At 51.7% G+C, this 24,298-nt stretch overlaps 1 protein-coding gene across 1 annotated transcript in view; it reads right to left on the bottom strand.

Annotated features, from left to right (window-relative positions):
- DNAI1 (dynein axonemal intermediate chain 1) overlaps positions 1–24,298 on the bottom strand; it is a 142,126-nt gene that overhangs the window by 73,267 nt on the left and 44,561 nt on the right. The window contains exons 13-16 of the mRNA XM_072132714.1: positions 22,063–22,106; positions 17,830–18,077; positions 3,783–3,872; positions 1,133–1,220 (exon numbers count right to left, since the gene is read on the bottom strand). Coding sequence (XP_071988815.1) covers positions 1,133–1,220; positions 3,783–3,872; positions 17,830–18,077; positions 22,063–22,106 — 470 coding nt within the window. The remainder of the gene's footprint in view (positions 1–1,132; positions 1,221–3,782; positions 3,873–17,829; positions 18,078–22,062; positions 22,107–24,298) is intronic.

Raw genomic sequence — 24,298 nt, 5'->3', positions numbered from 1 at the left:
TATATAACGTGCTGTACACAGTGTCAGTATATAATGTGCTGTACACAGTGTCAGTATATAACGTGCCGCACACAGTGTCAGTGTATAACGTGCCGCACACAGTGTCAGTATATAACGTGCCGTACACAGTGTCAGTATATAACGTGCCGCACACAGTGTCAGTATATAACGTGCTGTACACAGTGTCAGTATATAATGTGCTGTACACAGTGTCAGTATATAACGTGCCGCACACAGTGTCAGTGTATAACGTGCCGCACACAGTGTCAGTATATAATGTGCCGCACACAGTGTCAGTATATAACGTGCCGTACACAGTGTCAGTATATAATGTGCTGTACACAGTGTCAGTATATAACGTGCTGTACACAGTGTCAGTATATAACGTGCCGCACACAGTGTCAGTATATAACGTGCCGTACACAGTGTCAGTGTATAATGTGCCGTACACAGTGTCAGTATATAACGTGCCGTACACAGTGTCAGTATATAATGTGCTGTACACAGTGTCAGTATATAACGTGCCGTACACAGTGTCAGTATATAATGTGCTGTACACAGTGTCAGTATATAATGTGCTGTACACAGTGTCAGTATATAACGTGCTGTACACAGTGTCAGTATATAACGTGCCGTACACAGTGTCAGTATATAACGTGCCGTACACAGTGTCAGTATATAACGTGCCGTACACAGTGTCAGTATATAACGTGCTGTACACAGTGTCAGTATATAACGTGCCGTACACAGTGTCAGTATATAACGTGCCGTACACAGTGTCAGTATATAACGTGCCGTACACAGTGTCAGTATATAACGTGCTGTACACAGTGTCAGTATATAACGTGCTGTACACAGTGTCAGTATATAACGTGCCGCACACAGTGTCAGTGTATAATGTGCCGTACACAGTGTCAGTATATAACGTGCTGTACACAGTGTCAGTATATAACGTGCTGTACACAGTGTCAGTATATAACGTGCCGTACACAGTGTCAGTATATAACGTGTCGTACACAGTGTCAGTGTATAATGTGCCGTACACAGTGTCAGTATATAATGTGCTGTACACAGTGTCAGTATATAATGTGCTGTACACAGTGTCAGTATACCCGGCGCTGGGGTCTCGTACCATGTGTCTGCAGCTGGAGCCCCTCCACATTGTCCGGTGCAGATCTCTCCCCTGACAACCGGATGACGTCCGTGTGAACCAACTCATTCTACGAGAAAAAGACAAAGATTATTACACTACAGCAGCCTGGAAATTATATCATATCAGCGAGACAGAGCCAATACATCTCAGGTTACATCAGTGCAGAACACAAATACCGCCATATCCTGCACCCACCTCACACTACAGCACATATTACTTATTATACCCCAGAGCTGCACTCACTATTCTGCTGCTGGTGCAGTCACTGTGTACATACATGACATTACTTATCCTGTACTGATCCTGAGTTACATCCTGTATTATACCCCAGAGCTGCACTCACTATTCTGCTGCTGGTGCAGTCACTGTGTACATACATGACATTACTTATCCTGTACTGATCCTGAGTTACATCCTGTATTACACCCCAGAGCTGCACTCACTATTCTGCTGCTGGTGCAGTCACTGTGTACATACATGACATTACTTATCCTGTACTGATCCTGAGTTACATCCTGTATTATACCCCAGAGCTGCACTCACTATTCTGCTGCTGGTGCAGTCACTGTGTACATACATGACATTACTTATCCTGTACTGATCCTGAGTTACATCCTGTATTATACTCCAGAGCTGCACTCACTATTCTGCTGCTGGTGCAGTCACTGTGTACATACATGACATTACTTATCCTGTACTGATCCTGAGTTACATCCTGTATTATATTCCAGAGCTGCACTCACTATTCTGCTGCTGGTGCAGTCACTGTGTACATACATGACATTACTTATCCTGTACTGATCCTGAGTTACATCCTGTATTATACCCCAGAGCTGCACTCACTATTCTGCTGCTGGTGCAGTCACTGTGCACATACATGACATTACTTATCCTGTACTGATCCTGAGTTACATCCTGTATTATACCCCAGAGCTGCACTCACTATTCTGCTGCTGGTGCAGTCACTGTGTACATACATGACATTACTTATCCTGTACTGATCCTGAGTTACATCCTGTATTACACCCCAGAGCTGCACTCACTATTCTGCTGCTGGTGCAGTCACTGTGCACATACATGACATTACTTATCCTGTACTGATCCTGAGTTACATCCTGTATTATACCCCAGAGCTGCACTCACTATTCTGCTGCTGGTGCAGTCACTGTGCACATACATGACATTACTTATCCTGTACTGATCCTGAGTTACATCCTGTATTATACTCCAGAGCGGCACTCACTATTCTGCTGCTGGTGCAGTCACTGTGTACATACATGACATTACTTATCCTGTACTGATCCTGAGTTACATCCTGTATTATACCCCAGAGCTGCACTCACTATTCTGCTGCTGGTGCAGTCATTGTGTACATACATGACATTACTTATCCTGTACTGATCCTGAGTTACATCCTGTATTATACCCCAGAGCTGCACTCACTATTCTGCTGCTGGTGCAGTCACTGTGTACATACATGACATTACTTATCCTGTACTGATCCTGAGTTACATCCTGTATTATACCCCAGAGCTGCACTCACTATTCTGCTGCTGGTGCAGTCACTGTGTACATACATGACATTACTTATCCTGTACTGATCCTGAGTTACATCCTGTATTATACCCCAGAGCTGCACTCACTATTCTGCTGCTGGTGCAGTCACTGTGTACATACATGACATTACTTATCCTGTACTGATCCTGAGTTACATCCTGTATTATACTCCAGAGCTGCACTCACTATTCTGCTGCTGGTGCAGTCACTGTGTACATACATGACATTACTTATCCTGTACTGATCCTGAGTTACATCCTGTATTATACTCTAGAGCTGCACTCACTATTCTGCTGCTGGTGCAGTCACTGTGTACATACATGACATTACTTATCCTGTACTGATCCTGAGTTACATCCTGTATTATACCCCAGAGCTGCACTCACTATTCTGCTGCTGGTGCAGTCACTGTGTACATACATGACATTACTTATCCTGTACTGATCCTGAGTTACATCCTGTATTATACCCCAGAGCTGCACTCACTATTCTGCTGCTGGTGCAGTCACTGTGTACATACATGACATTACTTATCCTGTACTGATCCTGAGTTACATCCTGTATTATACTCCAGAGCTGCACTCACTATTCTGCTGCTGGTGCAGTCACTGTGCACATACATGACATTACTTATCCTGTACTGATCCTGAGTTACATCCTGTATTATACCCCAGAGCTGCACTCACTATTCTGCTGCTGGTGCAGTCACTGTGTACATACATGACATTACTTATCCTGTACTGATCCTGAGTTACATCCTGTATTATACTCCAGAGCTGCACTCACTATTCTGCTGGTGCAGTCACTGTGTACATACATGACATTACTTATCCTGTACTGATCCTGAGTTACATCCTGTATTATACCCCAGAGCTGCACTCACTATTCTGCTGCTGGGGCAGTCACTGTGTACATACATGACATTACTTATCCTGTACTGATCCTGAGTTACATCCTGTATTATACCCCAGAGCTGCGCTCCATAGTATATTCAGTGCATCAGTAAAGTCTTGGACACATCACCATCTAATGAATGTAATATTCGGCAGGTAGGGGGCGCTATCATATTTACCTTTATCAATGTCCAGGACACCACTCGTCCGTCTGAGGACACAGAGAAGAAGTTCAGGTTCTTGTCCAGGTCGTCCTTCTGCCATTTTACCTAGAAAACAAAAGGTTACACCACAAGCTGCAGGGGAGAAAGATTTTTTTATTTTTTTTTTTTTTGAGAAGGATGCATCATAGAACATGGAGAGACTGTGTAAATCCTCTAGTCACATCCAGAGCTGCATCTACTGCTCTGCTGCCTGGTATCAGTCACCTCCCTGAATGTGCACTCAGCTCGTTACATCTGTGAGGTCACACAGGTGCACGGCTCGTTATATCTCTGGTCATGTGATGTCACACAGCTGCACGGCTCGTTATATCCCTGGTCATGTGATGTCACACAGGTGCACGGCTCATTATATCCCTGGTCATGTGATGTCACACAGGTGCACGGCTCGTTATATATACCTGGTCATGTGATGTCACACAGGTGCACAGCTCGTTATATCCCTGGTCATGTGATGTCACACAGGTGCACGGCTCGTTATATATACCTGGTCATGTGATGTCACACAGGTGCACGGCTCGTTATATCTCTGGTCATGTGATGTCACACGGGTGCACGGCTCGTTATATCCCTAGTCATGTGATGTCACACAGGTCCATGGCTCGTTATATCCCTGGTCATGTGATGTCACACAGGTGCATGGCTCGTTATATCCCTGGTCATGTGATGTCACACAGCTGCACGGCTTGTTATATCTCTGGTCATGTGATGTCACACAGCTGCACGGCTCGTTATATCCCTGGTCATGTGATGTCACACAGGTGCACGGCTCGTTATATATACCTGGTCATGTGATGTCACACAGGTGCACAGCTCGTTATATATACCTGGTCATGTGATGTCACACAGGTGCACGGCTCGTTATATCCCTGGTCATGTGATGTCACACAGGTACATGGCTCGTTATATACCTGGTCATGTGATGTCACACAGCTGCACGGCTCGTTATATATACCTGGTCATGTGATGTCACACAGGTACATGGCTCGTTATATCCCTGGTCATGTGATGTCACACAGGTACATGGCTCGTTATATACCTGGTCATGTGATGTCACACAGGTGCACGGCTCGTTATATCCCTGGTCATGTGATGTCACACAGGTGCACAGCTCGTTATATCCCTGGTCATGTGATGTCACACAGGTACATGGCTCGTTATATATGCCTGGTCATGTGATGTCACACAGGTGCATGGCTCGTTATATATACCTGGTCATGTGATGTCACACAGGTGCACAGCTCGTTATATATACCTGGTCATGTGATGTCACACAGGTGCACGGCTCGTTATATCCCTGGTCATGTGATGTCACACAGGTGCACGGCTCGTTATATCTCTGGTCATGTGATGTCACACAGGTGCACGGCTCGTTATATCCCTGGTCATGTGATGTCACACAGGTGCACGGCTCGTTATATGCCTGGTCATGTGATGTCACACAGGTGCACGGCTCGTTATATCCCTGGTCATGTGATGTCACACAGGTGCACGGCTCGTTATATGCCTGGTCATGTGATGTCACACAGGTGCACGGCTCGTTATATCCCTGGTCATGTGATGTCAGCAAGCAGAGATCTGGTAAACCCCTTTAATGCTAATGGGAATCTTTCAGTCTTGTGATTGCAGCTCTGGATGTGAGTGGAGTAGGAGTGGAGGTGATATGGTTGGGATGTCACATGTTCTGCCCCCTGTTAGCAGTGAGGGGGACCCCCTGTGCGGCCCCTTTAAGGCGTCCTGCAGCTCCTCTCGTACACTCGGGTGAATCCTCCTTTCATCCCTTTTAATTAGAGTCGAGTTCTCATCCTGAAAGTTAATATTTACTCCATTAAGTGACGGATCGATGTGCGGCTCCGGCTCCCCCGGGGTTGTGCAATTAATGGTGCGAAGAGCGGGGGCGCTGCTGAATGTCAATGAGAGGTCCGCACAGACCCCACACTCCTCTAATCCTCTAGTCACAGCCAAAGATGCACTCAAGTTCTAAAGAGCGGTCCTGACTCAATACTGCTCAGAGCTGAGATTTTGTTTCAGTTGCATTTTACATAAATACAGGCCGTCCCCGGGCTACATACAGGATCGGGTCTTTAGGTTTGTACTTAAGTTGAATTTGTATGTAAGTCGGAACAGGTATATTTTATAATTGTAGATCCAGACAAAAAAAAATAAATTTGTCCCAGAGACGATTGGATTATCAAAGTTTTTTCCTGTAATGGGACCGAGGATTATCAAAAGAACTTAATTACAGACGCCTTACAGCTGATCAGTGCAGTCTGGGACTATAGTCACATCCAGAGAGGTCACCAGAGGTCACAGGGGGCAGAGAGGTCACCAGAGGTCACAGGGGCAGAGAGGTCACCAGAGGTCACAGGGGCAGAGAGGTCACCAGAGGTCACAGGGGCAGAGAGGTCACCAGAGGTCACAGGGGCAGAGAGGTCACCAGAGGTCACAGGGGCAGAGAGGTCACCAGAGGTCACAGGGGCAGAGAGGTCACCAGAGGTCACAGGGGCAGAGAGGTCCATTTGTAACTAGAGGTCGTCTGTAAGTTGGGTTTACCACCTGTACTGACCTCTCCTCAGAATTAGTGATCAATATCTAACATATATTAGAACAGTGATTTTCAACCTTTTTTGAGCCGCGGCACACTTTTTCTTCTTAGAAAATCCTGGGGCACACCACCAACCAAAATAGCACAAAATTACACTAAAACAGTCATATTATACATATAGTTAATAATATAGATTTTAAATTTATTTTACTCACTCAGTGTGAAACCTGGGCCTGTTTTGATGAACACAAAAGGGATATCCTCCCTTTCCTGATAAAAAGCTCCTAGCGGCCTCCCTTTACTAATAAAAAGCCCCTAGCTGCCTCCCTTTACTAATAAAAAGGCCCTAGCTGCCTCCCTTTACTAATAAAAAGCCCCTAGCTGCCTCCCTTTACTAATAAAAAGGCCCTAGCTGCCTCCCTTTACTGATAAAAAGCCCCTAGCTGCCTCCCTTTACTAATAAAAAGCCCCTAGCTGCCTCCCTTTACTAATAAAAAGGCCCTAGCTGCCTCCCTTTACTAATAAAAAGTCCCTAGCGGCCTCCCTTTACTAATAAAAAGCCCCTAGCGCCCTCCCTTTACTAATAAAAAGCCCCTAGCTGCCTCCCTTTACTAATAAAAAGCTCCTAGCGGCCTCCCTTTACTAATAAAAAGGCCCTAGCTGCCTCCCTTTACTAATAAAAAGTCCCTAGCGGCCTCCCTTTACTAATAAAAAGCCCCTAGCGATCTCCCTTTACTAATAAAAAGCCCCTAGCTGCCTCCCTTTACTAATAAAAAGCCCCTAGCTGCCTCCCTTTACTAATAAAAAGCCCCTAGCGACCTCCCTTTACTAATAAAAAGGCCCTAGCGGCCTCCCTTTACTAATAAAAAGGCCCTAGCGGCCTCCCTTTACTAATAAAATGCCCCTAGCGGCCTCCCTTTACTAATTAAGAGACCCTAGCGGCCTCCCTTTACTAATAAAAAGGCCCTAGCGGCCTCTCTTTACTAATAAAAAGGCCCTAGCGGCCTCCCTTTACTAATAAAAAGGCCCTAGCGGCCTCTCTTTACTAATAAAAAGGCCCTAGCGGCCTCCCTTTACTAATAAAAAGGCCCTAGCTGCCTCCCTTTACTAATAAAAAGGCCCTAGCGGCCTCCCTTTACTAATAAAAAGGCCCTAGCTGCCTCCCTTTACTAATAAAAAGGCCCTAGCTGCCTCCCTTTACTAATAAAAAGCCCCTAGCTGCCTCCCTTTACTAATAAAAAGTCCCTAGCGGCCTCCCTTTACTAATAAAAAGGCCCTAGCTGCCTCCCTTTACTAATAAAAAGTCCCTAGCGGCCTCCCTTTACTAATAAAAAGGCCCTAGCGGCCTCCCTTTACTAATAAAAAGGCCCTAGCTGCCTCCCTTTACTAATAAAAAGGCCCTAGCTGCCTCCCTTTACTAATAAAAAGGCCCTAGCGGCCTCCCTTTACTAATAAAAAGGCCCTAGCTGCCTCCCTTTACTAATAAAAAGGCCCTAGCTGCCTCCCTTTACTAATAAAAAGGCCCTAGCGGCCTCCCTTTACTAATAAAAAGCCCCTAGCTGCCTCCCTTTACTAATAAAAAGCCCCTGGCGGCCTCCCTTTACTAATAAAAAGCCCCTAGCTGCCTCTCTTTACTAATAAAAAGGCCCTAGCTGCCTCCCTTTACTAATAAAAAGGCCCTAGCTGCCTCTCTTTACTAATAAAAAGGCCCTAGCTGCCTCCCTTTACTAATAAAAAGGCCCTAGCTGCCTCCCTTTACTAATAAAAAGCCCCTGGCGGCCTCCCTTTACTAATAAAAAGGCCCTAGCTGCCTCCCTTTACTAATAAAAAGGCCCTAGCTGCCTCCCTTTACTAATAAAATGCCCCTAGCTGCCTCCCTTTACTAATAAAAAGGCCCTAGCTGCCTCCCTTTACTAATAAAAAGCCCCTGGCGGCCTCCCTTTACTAATAAAAAGCCCCTAGCGGCCTCCCTTTACTAATAAAAAGGCCCTAGCTGCCTCCCTTTACTGATAAAAAGGCCCTGGCTGCCTCCCTTTACTAATAAAAAACCCCTAGCGGCCTCCCTTTACTAATAAAAAGGCCCTAGCTGCCTCCCTTTACTAACAAAAAGGCCCTAGCGGCCTCCCTTTACTAATAAAAAGGCCCTAGCTGCCTCCCTTTACTAATAAAATGCCCCTAGCTGCCTCCCTTTACTAATAAAAAGGCCCTAGCTGCCTCCCTTTACTAATAAAAAGGCCCTAGCGGCCTCCCTTTACTAATAAAATGCCCCTAGCTGCCTCCCTTTACTAATAAAAAGGCCCTAGCTGCCTCCCTTTACTAATAAAAAGCCCCTGGCGGCCTCCCTTTACTAATAAAAAGCCCCTAGCGGCCTCCCTTTACTAATAAAAAGGCCCTAGCTGCCTCCCTTTACTGATAAAAAGGCCCTGGCTGCCTCCCTTTACTAATAAAAAACCCCTAGCGGCCTCCCTTTACTAATAAAAAGGCCCTAGCTGCCTCCCTTTACTAACAAAAAGGCCCTAGCGGCCTCCCTTTACTAATAAAAAGGCCCTAGCTGCCTCCCTTTACTAATAAAATGCCCCTAGCTGCCTCCCTTTACTAATAAAAAGGCCCTAGCTGCCTCCCTTTACTAATAAAAAGTCCCTAGCGGCCTCCCTTTACTAACAAAAAGGCCCTAGCGGCCTCCCTTTACTAATAAAAAGGCCCTAGCTGCCTCCCTTTACTAATAAAATGCCCCTAGCTGCCTCCCTTTACTAATAAAAAGGCCCTAGCTGCCTCCCTTTACTAATAAAAAGCCCCTAGCGGCCTCCCTTTACTAATAAAAAGCCCCTAGCTGCCTCCCTTTACTAATAAAAAGCCCCTGGCTGCCTCCCTTTACTAATAAAAAGCCCCTAGCGGCCTCCCTTTACTAATAAAAAGCCCCTAGCGGCCTCCCTTTACTAATAAAAAGCCCCTGGCGGCCTCCCTTTACTAATAAAAAGCCCCTAGATGCCTCCCTTTACTAATAAAAAGCCCCTAGCGGCCTCCCTTTACTAATAAAAAGCCCCTAGCTGCCTCCCTTTACTAATAAAAAGCCCCTAGATGCCTCCCTTTACTAATAAAAAGCCCCTAGATGCCTCCCTTTACTAATAAAAAGGCCCTAGCTGCCTCCCTTTACTAATAAAAAGGCCCTAGCTGCCTCCCTTTACTAATAAAAAACCCCTAGTGGCCTCCCTTTACTAATAAAAAGGCCCTAGCTGCCTCCCTTTACTAATAAAAAGCCCCTGGCTGCCTCCCTTTACTAATAAAAAGGCCCTAGCGGCCTCCCTTTACTAATAAAAAGGCCCTAGCTGCCTCCCTTTACTAATAAAAAGGCCCTAGCTGCCTCCCTTTACTAATAAAAAGGCCCTAGCTGCCTCCCTTTACTAATAAAAAGGCCCTAGCGGCCTCCCTTTACTAATAAAAAGGCCCTAGCTGCCTCCCTTTACTAATAAAAAGGCCCTAGCTGCCTCCCTTTACTAATAAAAAGGCCCTAGCTGCCTCCCTTTACTAATAAAAAGGCCCTAGCTGCCTCCCTTTACTAATAAAAAGGCCCTAGCTGCCTCCCTTTACTAATAAAAAGGCCCTAGCTGCCTCCCTTTACTAATAAAAAGGCCCTAGCTGCCTCCCTTTACTAATAAAAAGGCCCTAGCTGCCTCCCTTTACTAATAAAAAACCCCTAGCTGCCTCCCTTTACTAATAAAAAGGCCCTAGCTGCCTCCCTTTACTAATAAAAAGGCCCTAGCTGCCTCCCTTTACTAATAAAAAACCCCTAGCTGCCTCCCTTTACTAATAAAAAGGCCCTAGCGGCCTCCCTTTACTAATAAAAAGGCCCTAGCTGCCTCCCTTTACTAATAAAAAGGCCCTAGCTGCCTCCCTTTACTAATAAAAAGGCCCTAGCTGCCTCCCTTTACTAATAAAAAGGCCCTAGCTGCCTCCCTTTACTAATAAAAAGGCCCTAGCTGCCTCCCTTTACTAATAAAAAACCCCTAGCTGCCTCCCTTTACTAATAAAAAGGCCCTAGCTGCCTCCCTTTACTAATAAAAAGGCCCTAGCTGCCTCCCTTTACTAATAAAAAGGCCCTAGCTGCCTCCCTTTACTAATAAAAAGGCCCTAGCTGCCTCCCTTTACTAATAAAAAGGCCCTAGCTGCCTCCCTTTACTAATAAAAAACCCCTAGCTGCCTCCCTTTACTAATAAAAAGCACCTGGCGGCCTCCCTTTACTAATAAAAAGGCCCTAGCTGCCTCTCTTTACTAATAAAAAGGCCCTAGCTGCCTCCCTTTACTAATAAAAAGGCCCTAGCGGCCTCCCTTTACTAATAAAAAGGCCCTAGCTGCCTCTCTTTACTAATAAAAAGGCCCTAGCTGCCTCTCTTTACTAATAAAAAGGCCCTAGCTGCCTCCCTTTACTAATAAAAAGGCCCTAGCTGCCTCCCTTTACTAATAAAAAGGCCCTAGCTGCCTCCCTTTACTAATAAAAAGCACCTGGCGGCCTCCCTTTACTAATAAAAAGGCCCTAGCTGCCTCTCTTTACTAATAAAAAGGCCCTAGCTGCCTCCCTTTACTACTAAAAAGGCCCTAGCGGCCTCCCTTTACTAATAAAAAGCCCCTAGCTGCCTCCCTTTACTAATAAAAAGCCCCTAGCGGCCTCCCTTTACTAATAAAAAGCCCCTAGCGGCCTCCCTTTACTAATAAAAAGGCCCTAGCTGCCTCCCTTTACTAATAAAAAGGCCCTAGCTGCCTCCCTTTACTAATAAAAAGGCCCTAGCGGCCTCCCTTTACTAATAAAAAGGCCCTAGCTGCCTCTCTTTACTAATAAAAAGGCCCTAGCTGCCTCCCTTTACTAATAAAAAGGCCCTAGCTGCCTCTCTTTACTAATAAAAAGGCCCTAGCTGCCTCTCTTTACTAATAAAAAGGCCCTAGCTGCCTCTCTTTACTAATAAAAAGGCCCTAGCTGCCTCCCTTTACTAATAAAAAGGCCCTAGCGGCCTCCCTTTACTAATAAAAAGGCCCTAGCTGCCTCCCTTTACTAATAAAAAGACCCTAGCTGCCTCCCTTTACTAATAAAAAGGCCCTAGCTGCCTCCCTTTCCTAATAAAAAGCCCCTGGCGGCCTCCCTTTACTAATAAAAAGGCCCTAGCTGCCTCCCTTTACTAATAAAAGACCCTAGCTGCCTCCCTTTACTAATAAAAAGGCCCTAGCTGCCTCCCTTTACTAATAAAAAGCCCCTAGCTGCCTCCCTTTACTAATAAAAAACCCCTAGCTGCCTCCCTTTACTAATAAAAAGCCCCTGGCGGCCTCCCTTTACTAATAAAAAGCCCCTAGATGCCTCCCTTTACTAATAAAAAGCCCCTGGCTGCCTCCCTTTACTAATAAAAAGGCCCTAGCTGCCTCCCTTTACTAATAAAAAGGCCCTAGCTGCCTCCCTTTACTAATAAAAAGCCCCTGGCGGCCTCCCTTTACTAATAAAAAGCCCCTGGCGGCCTCCCTTTACTAATAAAAAGCCCCTAGATGCCTCCCTTTACTAATAAAAAGCCCCTAGCTGCCTCCCTTTACTAATAAAAAGGCCCTAGCTGCCTCCCTTTACTAATAAAAAGCCCCTGGCTGCCTCCCTTTACTAATAAAATGCCCCTAGCTGCCTCCCTTTACTAATAAAAAGCCCCTAGCTGCCTCCCTTTACTAATAAAAAGGCCCTAGCTGCCTCCCTTTACTAATAAAAAGCCCCTGGCGGCCTCCCTTTACTAATAAAAAGCCCCTAGCGGCCTCCCTTTACTAATAAAAAGGCCCTAGCGGCCTCCCTTTACTAATAAAAAGGCCCTAGCTGCCTCCCTTTACTGATAAAAAGGCCCTGGCTGCCTCCCTTTACTAATAAAAAACCCCTAGCGGCCTCCCTTTACTAATAAAAAGGCCCTAGCTGCCTCCCTTTACTAATAAAAAGGCCCTAGCGGCCTCCCTTTACTAATAAAAAGGCCCTAGCTGCCTCCCTTTACTAATAAAATGCCCCTAGCTGCCTCCCTTTACTAATAAAAAGCCCCTAGCGGCCTCCCTTTACTAATAAAAAGCCCCTAGCGGCCTCCCTTTACTAATAAAAAGCCCCTAGCGGCCTCCCTTTACTAATAAAAAGTCCCTAGCGGCCTCCCTTTACTAATAAAAAACCCCTAGCTGCCTCCCTTTACTAATAAAATGCCCCTAGCTGCCTCCCTTTACTAATAAAAAGCCCCTGGCGGCCTCCCTTTACTAATAAAAAGCCCCTAGCGGCCTCCCTTTACTAATAAAAAGGCCCTAGCTGCCTCCCTTTACTAATAAAAAACCCCTAGCTGCCTCCCTTTACTAATAAAAAGTCCCTAGCGGCCTCCCTTTACTAATAAAAAGACCCTAGCTGCCTCTCTTTACTAATAAAAAGCCCCTAGCGGCCTCCCTTTACTAATAAAAAGGCCCTAGCTGCCTCCCTTTACTAATAAAAAGGCCCTAGCTGCCTCCCTTTACTAATAAAAAGACCCTAGCTGCCTCCCTTTACTAATAAAAAAGGCCCTAGCTGCCTCCCTTTACTAATAAAAAGGCCCTAGCTGCCTCCCTTTACTAACAAAAAGGCCCTAGCGGCCTCCCTTTACTAACAAAAAGGCCCTAGCTGCCTCCCTTTACTAATAAAAAGCCCCTGGCTGCCTCTCTTTACTAATAAAAAGGCCCTAGCTGCCTCCCTTTACTAATAAAAAGCCCCTGGCGGCCTCCCTTTACTAATAAAAAGGCCCTAGCTGCCTCCCTTTACTAATAAAAAGACCCTAGCTGCCTCCCTTTACTAATAAAAAGCCCCTGGCGGCCTCCCTTTACTAATAAAAAGGCCCTAGCTGCCTCTCTTTACTAATAAAAAGACCCTAGCGGCCTCCCTTTACTAATAAAAAGGCCCTAGCTGCCTCCCTTTACTAATAAAAAGGCCCTAGCTGCCTCCCTTTACTAATAAAAAACCCCTAGCGGCCTCCCTTTACTAATAAAAAGGCCCTAGCTGCCTCCCTTTACTAATAAAAAGGCCCTAGATGCCTCCCTTTACTAATAAAAAGACCCTAGCTGCCTCTCTTTACTAATAAAAAGGCCCTAGCTGCCTCCCTTTACTAATAAAAAGACCCTAGCTGCCTCCCATTACTAATAAAAAGACCCTAGCTGCCTCCCTTTACTAATAAAAAGCCCCTAGCGGCCTCCCTTTACTAATAAAAAGACCCTAGCTGCCTCTCTTTACTAATAAAAAGGCCCTAGCTGCCTCCCTTTACTAATAAAAAGGCCCTAGCTGCCTCCCTTTACTAATAAAAAGCCCCTGGCGGCCTCCCTTTACTAATAAAAAGGCCCTAGCGGCCTCCCTTTACTAATAAAAAGGCCCTAGCTGCCTCCCTTTACTAATAAAAAGCTCCTAGATGCCTCCCTTTACTAATAAAAAGCCCCTAGCAGCCTCCCTTTACTAATAAAAAGCCCCTAGCTGCCTCCCTTTACTAATAAAAAGGCCCTAGCTGCCTCCCTTTACTAATAAAAAGGCCCTAGCTGCCTCCCTTTACTAATAAAATGCCCCTAGCGGCCTCCCTTTACTAATAAAATGCCCCTGGCTGCCTCCCTTTACTAATAAAATGCCCCTAGCTGCCTCCCTTTACTAATAAAAAGGCCCTAGCGGCCTCTCTTTACTAATAAAATGCCCCTAGCTGCCTCCCTTTACTAATAAAATGCCCCTAGCTGCCTCCCTTTACTAATAAAAAGGCCCTAGCTGCCTCCCTTTACTAATAAAAAGCCCCTAGCTGCCTCCCTTTACTAATAAAAAGCCCCTGGTGGCCTCCCTTTACTAATAAAAAGGCCCTAGCGGCCTCCCTTTACTAATAAAAAGGCCCTAGCTGCCTCCCTTTACTAATAAAAAGGCCCTAGCGGCCTCCCTTTACTAATTAAGAGACCCTGGCGGCCTCCCTTTACTAATTAAGAGACCCTAGCTGCCTTCCCTATACATATAATAACCTTATATACTTACCCTCCGGTGATGTCTTCTTCCGCGTACCTTCACTCCTAATGGCGGCTCGGCTCCTCCAGGTTGCACCGCGCGCTTCTGGTCACGTGACTTATGCGACCTGACGTCAGGTCACGTGACATGGGCCGCGCGATGCAGGAGCTACAGAAGATGGGCGGATTGCCGACGCGGGACTTGTAAGTATGGAGGCCGAAACATGGGGGCGCGGCGGCACAGCTACACAGGGGCACCCAGGGCCGGCTCCAGGTTTCAGTGGGCCCTTGGGCGACAAAGCCTCAGTGGGCCCCTTTGCAGTAAACTGGCATAGCGGCATTGGATTCATTTTATACAGCCTCTTCACCCTCATAAATTAATTATATGCAGCCCCCCATGAATTAATTATATGCAGCCCAGGCCCCTCTCACCACCCATAGTTTAATTATATGCATCCCCCTCATCGCCCATTATATGCAGCCCCCTCATCGCCCATTATATGCAGCCCCCTCCTTTTCTCCCAAACATTACATGCAGTCCCCTGCATGCACCCCCCATTCATTATATACAGCCCCCTCCTCATGCCCCCATTCATTATATACAGCCCCCTCCTCATGCCCCCATTCATTATATACAGTCCCCTCCTCACGCCCCCCCCCCCCCCGTTCATTATATGTGGCCACCTCCTCAAACACCTCCCCCTGTTCATTATCTGTGGCCCTCTCCTCACGCCCCCCCCTCTGTTCATTATATGTGGCCCCCTCCTCACGCCCCCCCATTCATTATATACAGCTCCTTCTCATCCCCATGGACTAGTAAATGCGACATTTAAAATAAAAGAATAGTACTCACCTCAGTCTTCTACTCAGATCCGGAGCTTCCAATTCGTTGTCTTCCTCCTCCTGCCGGCAGCCGCACAGCGCTTCACACGCAGCATCCTGCAGCATACCGCGCACCACTTTACGGCGCTAGCACCCAGCACAGCCAGGCTGCTGGGGATGGGGATTACACCACACGGCAGCGTCTTTCGGTAAGCGGAGCGCCGCTTTGCGGTGCCGGCACACGGCACTGGCCGGCTGCAGGGGAATAAGAGGGGTGCTGGCGCCAGCCCTGGGCGATCTTTCCCCGCGGCACACAGGTTGAAAATCACTGTATTAGAAGACTGGGACCCTGAACCCCCATAGTTTACCTACGGGAAGCGGTTGTGCCCCCCACCTCCCTTTGTCATTAACTGGGGTGACAGAGAGGGGGGAGACTGGCGGGACATGGGGCGACAGAGAGGGGGGAGACTGCAGGGACATGGGGCGATAGAGAGGGGGAGACTGCAGGGACATGGGGCAATAGAGAGGAGGAGACTGCAGGGACATGGGGCGATAGAGAGGAGGAGACTGCAGGGACATGGGGCGATAGAGAGGGGGAGACTGCCGGGACATGGGGCGATAGAGAGGGGGAGACTGCAGGGACATGGGGCGATAGAGAGGAGGAGACTGCAGGGACATGGGGCGATAGAGAGGGGGAGACTGCCGGGACATGGGGCGATAGAGAGGAGGAGACTGCCGGGACATGGGGCGATAGAGAGGGGGAGACTGCCGGGACATGGGGCGATAGAGAGGGGGAGACTGCAGGGACATGGGGCGATAGAGAGGGGGAGACTGCCGGGACATGGGGCGATAGAGAGGGGGAGACTGTCGGGACATGGGGCGATAGAGAGGGGGAGACTGCCGGGACATGGGGCGATAGAGAGGGGGAGACTGCGGGACATGGGGCGATAGAGAGGGGGAGACTGCAGGGACATGGGGCGATAGAGAGGAGGAGACTGCCGGGACATGGGGCGATAGAGAGGGGGAGACTGCCGGGACATGGGGCGATAGAGAGGGGGAGACTGCCGGGACATGGGGCGATAGAGAGGGGGAGACTGCAGGGACATGGGGCGATAGAGAGGGGGAGACTGCAGGGACATGGGGCGATAGAGAGGGGGAGACTGCAGGGACATGGGGCGATAGAGAGGGGGAGACTGCAGGGACATGGGGCGATAGAGAGGGGGAGACTGCAGGGACATGGGGCGATAGAGAGGAGGAGACTGCAGGGACATGGGGCGATAGAGAGGAGGAGACTGCCGGGACATGGGGCGATAGAGAGGGGGAGACTGCCGGGACATGGGGCGATAGAGAGGAGGAGACTGCCGGGACATGGGGCGATAGAGAGGAGGAGACTGCAGGGACATGGGGCGATAGAGAGGGGGAGACTGCAGGGACATGGGGCGATAGAGAGGAGGAGACTGCCGGGACATGGGGCGATAGAGAGGAGGAGACTGCCGGGACATGGGGCGATAGAGAGGAGGAGACTGCCGGGACATGGGGCGATAGAGAGGAGGAGACTGCCGGGACATGGGGCGATAGAGAGGAGGAGACTGCCGGGACATGGGGCGATAGAGAGGAGGAGACTGCCGGGACATGGGGCGATAGAGAGGAGGAGACTGCCGGGACATGGGGCGATAGAGAGGAGGAGACTGCAGGGACATGGGGTGATAGAGAGGGGGAGACTGCAGGGACATGGGGCGATAGAGAGGAGGAGACTGCAGGGACATGGGGCGATAGAGAGGAGGAGACTGCAGGGACATGGGGCGATAGAGAGGAGGAGACTGCAGGGACATGGGGCGATAGAGAGGAGGAGACTGCCGGGACATGGGGCGATAGAGAGGAGGAGACTGCCGGGACATGGGGCGATAGAGAGGAGGAGACTGCCGGGACATGGGGCGATAGAGAGGGGGAGACTGCCGGGACATGGGGCGATAGAGAGGAGGAGACTGCCGGGACATGGGGCGATAGAGAGGGGGAGACTGCCGGGACATGGGGCGATAGAGAGGGGGAGACTGCAGGGACATGGGGCGATAGAGAGGAGGAGACTGCCGGGACATGGGGCGATAGAGAGGGGGAGACTGCAGGGACATGGGGCGATAGAGAGGAGGAGACTGCCGGGACATGGGGCGATAGAGAGGAGGAGACTGCCGGGACATGGGGCGATAGAGAGGGGGAGACTGCAGGGACATGGGGCGATAGAGAGGGGGAGACTGCAGGGACATGGGGCGATAGAGAGGAGGAGACTGCCGGGACATGGGGCGATAGAGAGGAGGAGACTGCAGGGACATGGGGCGATAGAGAGGAGGAGACTGAGGTATATGGCGGCACAGGGAGGTATATGGCGGCACATTGACATGACAGGGGGGCAGGACAGGGGGTAACACGCTGATCGGGGGGTACAACACGTATGTATTACATGTTACTGTGGGTGCAGCACTGATCTTATCCTCTCAGGGGATAAAAGCTCAGGACAACCCCTATAACAGCTAATATTCCTGGGGGGCTAGTGAGGGGGGTCATGGAGATCATCTCTGGCATACTGTAGTAATTCCATAGGCAGTGAGCTCCCCCTAGTGGTGACAGGATATCCTGGTAATGTATGGCCTGATCACTTACCTGCCACACAGGGTCGGTGTGTTTGCCAGACTTTGCGGAGCTCATGTACTTTGGCTGTGGAGAGTCAGATTTCAGGTTGAAGATTGCCACGTTCCCATCATAGAAGCCGACGGCCACCAGGTAGGGGTGATCCCGGTGAATGTCCAGACACATGATGCCGCTCTCAGTACTGAACATGTACTCCGGGTACGAGGGGTTCTTCAGGCTGTAGAGGAGCAGCAGCCCCCGGGTCTGCTTCATAAAGTCATCTGTGTAGAGACAGAGGAGAAGACAGGTAAGAGGGGGAGGGACCTGTATAGACCACACCCCTGAGGAGCACCAGACCCGCCCACATCTGAGATCATACAACACAAAAAATACCTCCATGCTACAAACTGTGCTGTCAGTGAGCAATAGGCGTAGAGTACAGGGGGCAGCGGGTACAGTGTAGAGTAGAGGGGGCAGCGGGTACAGTGTAGAGTAGAGGGGGCAGCGGGTACAGTGTAGAGTACAGGGGGCAGCGGGTACAGTGTAGAGTAGAGGGGGCAGCGGGTACAGTGTAGAGTAGAGGGGGCAGCGGGTACAGTGTAGAGTAGAGGGGGCAGCGGGTACAGTGTAGAGTAGAGGGGGCACCGGGTGCAGCGTAGAGTACAGGGGGCGCCGGGTACAGTGTAGAGTACAGGGGGCAGCGGGTACAGTGTAGAGTACAGGGGGCACCGGGTACAGTGTAGAGTACAGGGGGCGCCGGGTACAGTGTAGAGTACAGGGGGCACCGGGTACAGTGTAGAGTACAGGGGGCAGCGGGTACAGTGTAGAGTACAGGGGGCGCCGGGTACAGTGTAGAGTAGAGGGGGCAGCGGGTACAGTGTAGAGTACAGGGGGCACCGGGTACAGTGTAGAGTACAGGGGGCAGGGGGTACAGTGTAGAGTAGAGGGGGCACCGGGTGCAGCGCAGAGTACAGGGGGCACCGGGTACAGTGTAGAGTACAGGGGGCAGCGGGTACAGTGTAGAGTACAGGGGGCAGCGGGTACAGTGTAGAGTACAGGGGGCAGCGGGTACAGTGTAGAGTACAGCGGGCAGCGGGTACAGTGTAGAGTACAGGGGGCAGCGGGTACAGCGTAGAGTACAGGGGGCAGCGGGTACAGTGTAGAGTACAGGGGGCAGCGGGTACAGCGTAGAGTACAGGGGGCACCGGGTACAGTGTAGAGTACAGGGGGCAGCGGGTACAGTATAGAGTACAGGGGGCGCCGGGTACAGTGTAGAGTAGAGGGGGCGCCGGGTACAGTGTAGAGTAGAGGGGGCGCCGGGTACAGTGTAGAGTAGAGGGGGCAGCGGGTACAGTGTAGAGTACAGGGGGCAGCGGGTACAGTGTAGAGTACAGGGGGCACCGGGTACAGCGTAGAGTACAGGGGGCGCCGGGTACAGCGTAGAGTACAGGGGGCAGCGGGTACAGTGTAGAGTACAGGGGGCAGCGGGTACAGTGTAGAGTAGAGGGGGCGCCGGGTACAGTGTAGAGTACAGGGGGCAGCGGGTACAGTGTAGAGTACAGGGGGCAGCGGGTACAGTGTAGAGTAGAGGGGGCGCCGGGTACAGTGTAGAGTACAGGGGGCAGCGGGTACAGTGTAGAGTACAGGGGGCAGCGGGTACAGTGTAGAGTACAGGGGGCAGCGGGTACAGTGTAGAGTAGAGGGGGCGCCGGGTACAGTGTAGAGTACAGGGGGTACCGGGTACAGTGTAGAGTAGAGGGGGCGCCGGGTACAGTGTAGAGTACAGGGGGCAGCGGGTACAGCGTAGAGTACAGGGGGCGCTGGGTACAGTGTAGAGTACAGGGGGCGCTGGGTACAGTGTAGAGTACAGGGGGCGCTGGGTACAGTATAGAGTAGAGGACCCTCGTTCCTGCAGGCTCATCACTTCCCCAGCATAAACAGGTGTGAATCAGAACCAGAAGCAGTGATACATGGACTGGTCCAGCAGTGACACCTTGTGGTCAGCTGTGAGTACTGCAGCTAGTAAGAAGCCGTGCATACAACTCAAACATTTGACGTTAGTGTCCTCCCGTACTGCTGCACGCCCGCACAGAGGTGACCTCCCGCACTGCACGCCCGCACAGGGGTCACCTCCCGCACTGCTGCACGCCCGCACAGAGGTGACCTCCCGCACTGCGCGCCCGCACAGAGGTGACCACCCGCACTGCGCGCCCGCACAGAGGTGACCTCCCGCACTGCGCGCCCGCACAGAGGTGACCTCCCGCACTGCGCGCCCGCACAGAGGTGACCTCCCGTACTGCGCGCCCGCACAGAGGTGACCTCCCGTACTGCGCGCCCGCACAGAGGTGACCTCCCGTACTGCGCGCCCGCACAGAGGTGACCTCCCGTACTGCGCGCCCGCACAGAGGTGACCTCCCGTACTGCGCGCCCGCACAGAGGTGACCTCCCGTACTGCGCGCCCGCACAGAGGTGACCTCCCGTACTGCGCGCCCGCACAGAGGTGACCACCCGCACTGCGCGCCCGCACAGAGGTGACCTCCCGCACTGCGCGCCCGCACAGAGGTGACCTCCCGTACTGCGCGCCCGCACAGAGGTGACCTCCCGTACTGCGCGCCCGCACAGAGGTGACCTCCCGTACTGCGCGCCCGCACAGAGGTGACCTCCCGTACTGCGCGCCCGCACAGAGGTGACCTCCCGTACTGCGCGCCCGCACAGAGGTGACCTCCCGTACTGCGCGCCCGCACAGAGGTGACCTCCCGTACTGCGCGCCCGCACAGAGGTGACCTCCCGTACTGCGCGCCCGCACAGAGGTGACCTCCCGTACTGCGCGCCCGCACAGAGGTGACCTCCCGTACTGCGCGCCCGCACAGAGGTGACCTCCCGTACTGCGCGCCCGCACAGAGGTGACCTCCCGTACTGCGCGCCCGCACAGAGGTGACCTCCCGTACTGCGCGCCCGCACAGAGGTGACCTCCCGTACTGCGCGCCCGCACAGAGGTGACCTCCCGTACTGCGCGCCCGCACAGAGGTGACCTCCCGTACTGCGCGCCCGCACAGAGGTGACCTCCCGTACTGCGCGCCCGCACAGAGGTGACCTCCCGTACTGCGCGCCCGCACAGAGGTGACCTCCCGTACTGCGCGCCCGCACAGAGGTGACCTCCCGTACTGCGCGCCCGCACAGAGGTGACCTCCCGTACTGCGCGCCCGCACAGAGGTGACCTCCCGTACTGCGCGCCCGCACAGAGGTGACCTCCCGTACTGCGCGCCCGCACAGAGGTGACCTCCCGTACTGCGCGCCCGCACAGAGGTGACCTCCCGTACTGCGCGCCCGCACAGAGGTGACCTCCCGTACTGCACGCCCGCACAGAGGTGACCTCCCGTACTGCACGCCCGCACAGAGGTGACCTCCCGTACTGCACGCCCGCACAGAGGTGACCTCCCGTACTGCTGCACGCCCGCACAGAGGTGACCTCCCGTACTGCGCGCCCGCACAGAGGTGACCTCCCGTACTGCGCGCCCGCACAGAGGTGACCTCCCGTACTGCGCGCCCGCACAGAGGTGACCTCCCGTACTGCGCGCCCGCACAGAGGTGACCTCCCGTACTGCTGCACGCCCGCACAGAGGTGACCTCCCGTACTGCTGCACGCCCGCACAGAGGTGACCTCCCGTACTGCACGCCTGCACAGAGGTGACTGCACGCCCGCACAGAGGTGACCTCCCGTACTGCACGCCCGCACAGAGGTGACCTCCCGTACTGCACGCCCGCACAGAGGTGACCTCCCGTACTGCACGCCCGCACAGAGGTGACCTCCCGTACTGCACGCCCGCACAAAGGTGACCTCCCGTACTGCACGCCCGCACAAAGGTGACCTCCCGTACTGCACGCCCGCACAGAGGTGACCTCCCGTACTGCTGCACGCCCGCACAGAGGTGACCTCCCGTACTGCACGCCCGCACAGAGGTGACCTCCCGTACTGCACGCCCGCACAGAGGTGACCTCCCGTACTGTCCTGTTTGCTTGCTGCGATGCCCGTTCATCCTCCAGTGGAGAATATCCAGACTGAGCCCTTGATGTCCAGGGGGCAGAACACCAGTCATCATGAAGTTCTGCTCAGTCAGAGAGTGACTCCGGTCAGGAGCCCTTACATGACAACGTACTGGACCAGCCAATGAGAGATGCAGATCCCCCCAGTCACATGTCATGGGGCACAGGGCAGCTCCCAGATCTTGCCCTCTCCCCTTGTATGAATCTCTGCTGCACACTTACATGATCCGTGGCCCACAGCAAACAGATCCTTGTATTTGGGGCTCCTGTTAGAGAGGACAGAGAGAAGGAAATGAGATTGGATATGTTACTTCTATGTACGTGTAGGAGGTCTGTGGGGGCACCAGCGTCTCCTGCGGCCCCCCAGCTACTGCTTCTACTATGGGGGGGGGGGGGCACCGGCCAAGCAATTGGTCACATCCTTTCCCTTAATTTGAAGTGTATTTCTGGTGCTTGAGCAATGGGGTTTATGTGTCCTGTGACGGCGTCTCCCTATACCAGTGGTGGCAAACCTATGGCACGGGTGCTAGAGGTGGCACTCTGAGCCCTCTCAGTGGGCATTCAGGACTTAAGAGATCCTCCTGCAGACCCAGGAAGCCCAGGAGGTGACACACTCAGCGTTATATTAAAGTGAAGCATCTGGGTCTATCAGAGACTGCAGGAAGAGTGTCTGCTCAGGTAGTGAGAGGAGGCTGCACACTCACTACCTGAGCAGACACTACACTAAGCTGAGAGGGGGCAGCACACTCAGCTTAGTGTAGTGTCTGTGCAGGTAGTGAGAGGGGGCTGCACACTCAGCTTAGTGTAGTGTCTGTGCAGGTAGTGAGAGGGGGCTGCACACTCAGCTTAGTGTAGTGTCTGCTCAGGTAGTGAGAGGGGGCAGCACACTCAGCTTAGTGTAGTGTCTGCTCAGGTAGTGAGAGGGGGCTGCACACTCAGCTTAGTGTAGTGTCTGCTCAGGTAGTGAGAGGAGGCTGCACACTCAGCTTAGTGTAGTGTCTGCTCAGGTAGTGAGAGGGGGCTGCACACTCAGCTTAGTGCTTGCTCAGGTAGTGAGAGGGGGCAGCACACTCAGCTAAGTGCAGTGTCTGTGCAGGTAGTGAGAGGGGGCTGCACACTCAGCTTAGTGCAGTGTCTGTGCAGGTAGTGAGAGGGGGCTGCACACTCAGCTTAGTGTAGTGTCTGCTCAGGTAGTGAGAGGGGGCTGCACACTCAGCTTAGTGTAGTGTCTGTGCAGGTAGTGAGAGGAGGCTGCACACTCAGCTTAGTGTAGTGTCTGCGTAGGTAGTGAGAGGGGGCTGCACACTCAGCTTAGTGTAGTGTCTGTGCAGGTAGTGAGAGGGGACTGCACACTCAGCTTAGTGTAGTGTCTGTGCAGGTAGTGAGAGGGGGCTGCACACTCAGCTTAGTGTAGTGTCTGCGCAGGTAGTGAGAGGAGGCTGCACACTCAGCTTAGTGTAGTGTCTACTCAGGCAGTGAGAGGGGGCTGCACACTCAGCTTAGTGTAGTGTCTGTGCAGGTAGTGAGAGGGGGCTGCACACTCAGCTTAGTGTAGTGTCTGTGCAGGTAGTGAGAGGGGGCTGCACACTCAGCTTAGTGTAGTGTCTGTGCAGGTAGTGAGAGGGGGCAGCACACTCAGCTTAGTGTAGTGTCTGTGCAGGTAGTGAGAGGGGGCTGCACACTCAGCTTAGTGTAGTGTCTGTGCAGGTAGTGAGAGGGGACTGCACACTCAGCTTAGTGTAGTGTCTGTGCAGGTAGTGAGAGGGGGCTGCACACTCAGCTTAGTGTAGTGTCTGCGCAGGTAGTGAGAGGAGGCTGCACACTCAGCTTAGTGTAGTGTCTACTCAGGCAGTGAGAGAGGGCTGCACACTCAGCTTAGTGTAGTGTCTGTGCAGGTAGTGAGAGGGGGCTGCACACTCAGCTTAGTGTAGTGTCTGTGCAGGTAGTGAGAGGGGGCTGCACACTCAGCTTAGTGTAGTGTCTGTGCAGGTAGTGAGAGGGGGCAGCACACTCAGCTTAGTGTAGTGTCTGTGCAGGTAGTGAGAGGGGGCTGCACACTCAGCTTAGTGTAGTGTCTGTGCAGGTAGTGAGAGGAGGCTGCACACTCAGCTTAGTGTAGTGTCTGTGCAGGTAGTGAGAGAGGGCTGCACACTCAGCTTAGTGTAGTGTCTGTGCAGGTAGTGAGAGAGGGCTGCACACTCAGCTTAGTGTAGTGTCTGCTCAGGCAGTGAGAGAGGGCTGCACACTCAGCTTAGTGTAGTGTCTGTGCAGGTAGTGAGAGGGGGCTGCACACTCAGCTTAGTGTAGTGTCTACTCAGGCAGTGAGAGAGGGCTGCACACTCAGCTTAGTGTAGTGTCTGTGCAGGTAGTGAGAGGGGGCTGCACACTCAGCTTAGTGTAGTGTCTGTGCAGGTAGTGAGAGGGGGCTGCACACTCAGCTTAGTGTAGTGTCTGCTCA

The sequence above is a fragment of the Engystomops pustulosus genome, chromosome 1 (assembly GCF_040894005.1).
Source record: "Engystomops pustulosus chromosome 1, aEngPut4.maternal, whole genome shotgun sequence".
Taxonomy (NCBI): Eukaryota; Metazoa; Chordata; class Amphibia; order Anura; family Leptodactylidae; genus Engystomops; species Engystomops pustulosus.
The sequence above is the reverse complement of the archived record's forward strand: the minus strand, read 5'-3'. Positions and strand labels throughout refer to the sequence as shown.